We start from the raw sequence: 7,412 nt of genomic DNA, 5'->3' as shown, positions 1-7,412 counted from the left end.
CAAACAAAAAAGAAATTGTATGTCATGCAGAGGTTGCTCGGCAGTGACAGAAGCATTACACAGAGGACCATGGTGTGAACAAATGCTTTATTTACCTCTGCCACGTCACACATGACCTCATCACACGCACAAGATACTGACTGAAAACATAACTGGCGTCGTTAAGAGGAAGAAAATCTGTGTGTTCATATGTTGAAGAGGTAAAACCGGCTACTTTTTACATTGTTCTATTTGCTATCTAAGAAACAAATTCATTGGGTTTAATAAAATACTCTTTTTTTCGCTATACAGAACAGGAAATGAGAAAAGCTGGAGCACTACATTGACTAAACGCAATTAGGGGGTATATTTGTTTCAAAATATTTTATTATATGACAAACTTCAAACAGTGAATATAATCGTTATCTACACATCTACATTTCAGGGACTGTTTTCTCCTCAGAGTCTGTTTCGTCAGCATCGTCGCTCTCCGGATCCAGATACCGCAAGATTTGCAGCATGGTGTTGTTGTCTAATCCCGCCGCTGCATTCTCGTGATTGGCGGGTCTTTTTTCTGGCGCGCTTTTGTCGAAGTAGTCAGCACGTTCGTACATGGGCTGATCCTCGTCACGTAATGGCGTCAGACGTGCACGTCTCTGTCCATGCGCGAACATTTCCGACGTCAGGTAATTAGCAAGTTCGTCTTCCTCGCCGGCAGTGTCGTCGTAATCATCCCTGCTGGTTTCCCTCTCGTAATAACTTGATGTTTTCGCTTGCGCTGGTCGGTTGTTTTGTTGCGCTGCGTTTACCAGCTCAAGGATGTTTATGATGTCCTGTGCGACGCTGTTGCCCTGCGATGCCTCGAGCGGCCGTCGGTGAGGTGATGCGGCGAAGGTCTTGTGAGCAGTTGTGTACGGTGTATGTGACTTTGTTGGGATTCTGAATAAATCCTTCTGCTTCTCCTTCTGGAGAAGCTCTAGAACTTCCTCCGGTGGGATTTGTAGCTTCTGTGAGATTTTGATGATCTGGGACAAAGACTCAGGGAATGTGCTGTACACGGGCTTAATTTCCCTCTCCGCCTTGTCATCGTCCTCCTCTTCATCTTCGTCTTCATCCGCATCTTTTTTCTCCACCTCTCGGTCGCTTTCTTGCTCGCTCTTGCTGGCCTCTTGTCTCTTCTGCTGCTCTTGCTCTTTCTTTTCTAGGATTTTCAGAAGATAGTAGTCCACAAGCTTTGTGATGTCCTCAGGCTCCTCCTCTTTTCCTGTCTGGAACCAATCGGGTTGGTTGGATCTCTTGACATCATCGTCCTCTTCATCCTCCTCTTGCTCATCATGCTCAATGTTGCGATTAAACCCATGCCTCTCTCTTTCTTCCTCTTCGGTCTCTGTTTGTCCCTCCAGAGGTACCCAATCATCAGTTCCCATGATGTCCTCCAAGACCATCTTCCTCTGCCTGTACAAGTCGTTATCATTATCGTCATCTTCTTCAGCATCCTCCCGTTTGCTGTTGGCCTTAGATGTGGAGATTCCACTCAGTTCCTCAAACACAGATTGAAGGGTCGCCAGCTTCTGGGGTGTGTACTGTTCTTCTGCGTTCTCGTTGGTCCGTTTGAGAGGCTGTTCCTGATCTTCCTCATCTTCAAACATGAGTGGGAACTTTCGGTGCCGCCTCCAGCTATCCGGATTGGTCCACGGGGTCCTTCCGTAATTCTCAGATGAAGATTCCAATTCTAGTTGTTGCTTTGGTCTTGGGAAGGGGTGGATGGCGTATCGAGGTTGAGATGGTGTGATGACCTTCTGGGAGGTTTTCTGGGGCACCATGTGTTCCTCGGTCTGTTGTAGTGTGGAAAGCACTGCTTGCAGCAACTCTTGAGTTTTATCTTTCTCTCTTTCCTCGCTTTCGTCCATACCTCTATCCATCCGGGTAGGAGCTGCCAATTGCAGCATGGAGCGAACGCTCTCCATGTCGTCTGAAGTGTCTTGCTGGCGCTCATCGTCAAGAGGATCAGATGGGGTTCTCTGGCTGAGGCTTTGGATGTAACGTAGAGCTCTGAGCATCTCGGCACTCGGAGGAGGACGGATCTGGGACGCAGGTCCATAAGAGACGGGTTCACTTCCGCTCAGGCGATGCTCTCTTAGCGTGGCCCCTTGAACTCCACAAACGAGAGAAAGGAAAAGGGGCAGAAGGAGCAGTGAGGGGAGGATGAACACCCCTGTTGCGCAGCATCTAGATGATGACGACATGTTTTACCTGAGAGAGGGAGGGAGGGAGCGAGAGAGAGGATAGATGGTGAGTCAGACAGTTTTTCATGAAAACTTAAGCATAAAAGCTTTCACTGGGGTGGTACTAATATGGAGATTTTTGGTACAAATATGTACCATTTAGGGGTAAATAAGGTACAACCCCAATGACATTACATTTTTGCAACACATGCACATACACAAATATGTTTGCGCTAACAATTTCATGTATATTGATTATTCTGTAAAAATAATAAAGGTATGAAAGCTTTCACTGGGGTGGTATCCTTTCAAACTAAGTACTAAATATACCATTTATGTACTAATAATGTATACTTTAGGTACTAATATGTACCTTTAAGGTAGTAATGTGCACCATTTAATGTAAATTTAGTACAAAGGTGGTAGCTTTCGTACATTTTGCAACACATGCACACACACACACACACACACACACACAGATATGTCATCTCATTCCAAACCTGTACGATTGTTTCAGTGTTTTTGTCCATACAATGAATGACAGTGTGGTCCAGTGTTTTCAATGTATGGACAAAAATACCTTGTTCAGAATTACACAAGAAGGTGATTAAATGATGACAGAATATGTATCACCTAACAAACTATTCCTTTATCTTCTTTCACAGACCTATCCTTGATGACTTATTGCAGTCTTGTTTACAATGCTTAATTGACCATCGCGGGTCTAGCTCTGTTTGCATCTCTCTCTCTTTCTTACATCTGTTGAAAGCCTGTTGATGAGTGTTTGCGGAGCACTCAGAGAGCCTGCGCTGAAAATCTCATTAGTTTCTAAATTGCTGCCGCGACTAAATGAGTCATAACCCCGTTGCTACGGGAGACCGCGCGAGGATCCGCACTGCTGTTGAACCACAAATTGCCAACAAACGGAGAGGAGGAGAAAGCCCCGGAGCACGACATCCTGCTCACTTCAATCTGTTAGCTGTTCATTATCATTTTTAAGTTTAGAACTTTAACTTGGACATTTTCCGTCAGGTTTCAACCAGGTTTGTTTTTAAATGTGCGCAGTGTTCTAAATTAACGATTTGTAGAATTTAAAATTAACACAAATGAGCGTTAAAATAATAATTGTGCGCGAAACTGAGAATGTTTGAGAAACATTTATTAATCCTTTTTTTTTTTCAACTTTTAAAACGCGTGCTTTTTTGTTTCGTCTTGCTGTTTATGAACGCGTCTCTCGTGAGCGCAGCAGGTTGCTGATATATAAAGCACTCCATACGCGTTTCTAAAGAGATAACCCAGATATAAGTAATGCATTTCGTCGTAAAGAACGCACAATGAGTGTTTAAAAGCAAAAACTTCTTACCTTTTGCTTTCGGTCTGTTTTAACGGTCAGTCGTGAGTGCGTTGCGCATCGCTCTCGCGCTCTCGGTGTGTTTATGGCTGTGCAGCACCGTGAGCACGAGCGCGGAGTCTCTCTCGTCAGTACCGCGGACAGCTCCGCCCGTTATAAGAGACGCCACCTGATTCGTGCGTCACTGAAACAACATACGCAAAACCGGCCACACACACGCGCGCGCACACGCACACACACACACACATTCAATTCAAGGTTATTTATTTGGCATACAAACTCAAAATAAACGGTTTTATGCATGCACAATCTTATTATTCAGTTTTTCACATCAAAAAGGGTGATACTTTATAAAAAGGAGAGACCTCCCCATATGATTGTAAAGGGCTTTGGGTCTACAGCAATACACAATAAAGTGCTATATAAATGCATCATTCATTCATTCATTCATTCATTAAAAAATCACCTATTTTTCATCATCATCATCATCACCATTAATTAGATTTAACATGGTAAGTGCAATGAACTCTTCACTATATAACTTTATATGAACTCTTCACTAGCTTCACTTTGATTTCAATTTAAAACCAGCAATTACATTTTAGTTGAAGTTTAGTGGGTTGGAATTTTGTAGTATATTTTGGTGGTTACCATGGTAATTTTTTGTAAAGAAACACAAGAGCGCCTCTGATTAGAGGTTTCAGTGCCAAAAGGCCCCTGGTGAAGAAGAAACCCACTGATTATGACCTTCTCTTATCAAGGTAAAGTGTAAGCTCTCGAGTCTGATTGTGATATTATTATAATAATCGATCACTGAAGAGCGATGGTACTTTGCTTTTGATCTGCGTGCCCACAATGCTCTCGGGAGATCTCGTTCGCTCATCTTTTATTTGATCATGCAGCTGCCGTTGTGCCAAAAAAGCAATTTAATCCTTTAAGCATAATGAACATGAGGTAGGGGAAGCTGAAAGCATCTCTCTCACGTGCACACACGCATCTCTTATGGCTGGCTGGCTGTGAGGCTCTGGTCATGTTGATTTGACTTCCTCTGTAAAGCGTCTGGCGAGCGATGAGTCACAGCAGAGAGCCGCAGAGCAGAGGAGGGAGAGATGTGCGAGACAGGGACTGACGGAGAGGAAGACAGGAGTGTTTTGATGGGAAGTGACATGTGTGTGTCTGGGACGGTGTTTGCCGCCGTGGGCTCTGGTTTTGTGAAGTGAGTGTGTGTTTGGCAGTGTGTCAGGAGCTGGTAGGAGGGAGATCTCGTTCATTCAGAAATCCTCTGCTCTGCTGCTGTGGGTGGCCCACTCATTCACAGCCTCATTCAGAGCAACACACACACACACACACACACACACACAGAGTTCAGCGGGATGATGCTGATTGGGCCACAGCTACAGTCATGCATTTATTCTCTTCTCATCTTTTTCATCACATCAAGTCTCGCCTATCTTGACTTGGCTCTTTTCTTCTTTCTTCTCTTCTCCTCGTCTCTTTATTTGTTTTCTCTTTTTTGTTCTTCTCCTGTCATCTCTTCTCTTCTCATTTCATCTCTCCTCGTCTTCTCTTTTATTGTTCTCTTATCTCTTCTCTCCTCTTCTTTTCTCATCTGTTTTCTCTTCTCATCTCTTCTCCTCTATTCTCATCTCTTCTTTTTTCCTCTTGTCTTTTCATTTGTTTTCTCTTTGTTCTTTGCCTGTCTTCTCTTCTCTTCTCATTTCATCTTTTTTCTCTCTTCTAGTCTTCTTTTCTCTCTTCTAATTGTCTATTTGTCTTCTTATCTCTTCTGTTTTCTCTTTTCATTTCATCTTTCGTCTTCTGTTCTCTTTTCTCTTCTTTCATCTCATATCTTCTCTTCTGTTCTTTTTTCTCATTTCATATCTTCTCTTTTTGTCTTTATCTTCTTATTGCTTTTAGTCTTCGCTTTTCTCAACTAATTTAATCTATTCTCTTCTTGTCTTTTTATCATCTGATATCTTCTTTCTTTTCTCATCTCTTCTTATTTTCTGTCATTTCATCTCTTCACTTCTCATCTGTTCTGTTCTGTTTTTCTTCTCTCATCTCACGTCACTGCTCTGACATCGGTGTATGTGCCTAAAGCTCGATCCTGTTCTGATGTGTGTGTGTGTGTGCGAGCAGGTGCACCATTGTTGTTACTGCACCTTTATTTTCATCTGTGTCCTGCACATTACAGATTAAGTAAACAATTCATGTAGACATCCTGTGTGTGTCTATGTGCTCCATTTACCTCTTTTGTTATGTAAGTGTGTTTATGGGCTAAAAACAGCTTGTTCTCCGGCTGATTCTGAATACAGCGTGACGGATGAATTGAATATTTCAGAGGACAAATCATATTGACGGAGGATGGAAGAGAAACACAGAACACACACACACTGATCAGAGAGGGATGAGGCGTGTGATGTGCATACATGCAGTACGAGACGGCCTCGAGCTGGAGTTGCTTTATATTCAGCTGCTCCCTGGATGGTAGAAGTTCAGACGACATAAACAGCAGTGTCTAACCCTGTGCATGTTACAGTCTTGCAAGACAAATTACTCATTTTTGTTAATCGCTGCCCTCACAACATTTTCTTGTGCCCCATCAAAATGTTATACAGTTGCTATTTTTCCTGCTTGTTTCAGAGTGCATAAAGCCTTGATTATCTTGAGATGTTTTCAAGTGTTTGAAGAATGCATTGCATTAGTTTGTATGAATTTGACATGCTAACACATAATGCAACATGCACATTACCATAAAACATTATGTAATACATTAAAAGCTGATGCAAAAAGTAATTCAAAGCAAAACAGGTTAAATCGCCAACTGAGATATGAATGAAAATGAATCTCCAGAGTTGTAAATTAGGCAACATTAAAGATGTTGATTGCTATTGATTGCCAGTTTGTAAAAATAAACAAAATTGTGTTAAATGGACATGGATGGGGCAAAGCATTGTTCTGAAATAAATGTTCAGATACACACTGTTTCAAAGTGAAGCCACAACACTGATAACAAATCAGTGTAAGTGCATGAGTTGAAATTATAGTGTGTTTGACAGAGTTTCACTTTTTAAACCCAGAACTTTCTATAAAGGGAACTGTCAAAGCAATGCATCACTCCAGATTGTTCCCATACGTTTATGCTTTGTCCACGTGTCCCAGCCACCTACACACTGATCCAAACTCACACTCGCTGTCTGTTGTTGTTTAATCCTGCCATTTGTTTTCTCTGAACGTTTCTTCACGGGAGATCACACACTTGTGCATGTGCAACCCTTCAGCATCGACACATCTCAACATGACACGTCTTGTTTATTTCCCTGTGCAATGCTTGTGGTAGGAAAATAAGCAGATTTAAATTGACAAAACATGAAAGATGTTTCACCCTACAATTAATGTCCGGTATTTATGGTTTGTGTTCCCATGAAACAATGTGAGGCATCATTCATTTAATTTGTACAGTGACAAACAGAGATTGAGAACATGATACACTGGTAAGATTTAGTTTTTCTGTATATTTGAGAGAGATTATCTTTGTTTATCTGTCAAACATCACTCCTTTCTGGCTGTCAGTTTTCCCATGGCCCCCAGCACTCAATGTTCTCCTCGTTTTTACTGAATCCTCAGTTGTATCTGGGCATCAAACCGAGCCTCCCACACTGAGACACAACATTTCCGGTCTATCAGAGCGAACAGTGTTGTTAGCCTATGAATGCAAATAGAGATGCCAAACCGGTTCTCTTGGGTAAAATTGTGGGTATTCACAGTTTGCTCATGCAAATATGTGAATTGTATTTTACTTTTTTACTTGGTGCTACCCTGATTATGCATTTAGCCGATGAGTGCCACTGTTCTAC

The 7,412-nt window shown here is 42.2% G+C and overlaps 1 protein-coding gene across 1 annotated transcript; it reads right to left on the bottom strand.

Moving 5' to 3' along the window:
- Positions 1 to 68: 68 nt before the first annotated feature.
- Positions 69 to 3,721, bottom strand: scg2a (secretogranin II a). Its single transcript, XM_058745107.1, has 2 exons — positions 3,568 to 3,721; positions 69 to 2,232 (listed from the first exon to the last, which is right to left on the bottom strand). Exon 2 carries the CDS (start codon positions 2,223 to 2,225, stop codon positions 414 to 416), a length of 1,812 nt encoding a protein of 603 aa, XP_058601090.1. The 5' UTR covers positions 2,226 to 2,232; positions 3,568 to 3,721; the 3' UTR covers positions 69 to 413.
- Between the last annotated feature and the right edge of the window lie 3,691 nt (positions 3,722 to 7,412).

Source organism: Onychostoma macrolepis, chromosome 15 (genome assembly GCF_012432095.1).
Source record: "Onychostoma macrolepis isolate SWU-2019 chromosome 15, ASM1243209v1, whole genome shotgun sequence".
NCBI lineage: Eukaryota > Metazoa > Chordata > Actinopteri > Cypriniformes > Cyprinidae > Onychostoma > Onychostoma macrolepis.
The sequence above is the reverse complement of the archived record's forward strand: the minus strand, read 5'-3'. Positions and strand labels throughout refer to the sequence as shown.

Excerpts from the sequence above, each read along its gene's own strand:
- scg2a (XM_058745107.1), bottom strand. The coding sequence starts at position 2,225 with ATGTCGTCATCATCTAGATGCTGCGCAACAGGGGTGTTCATCCTCCCC.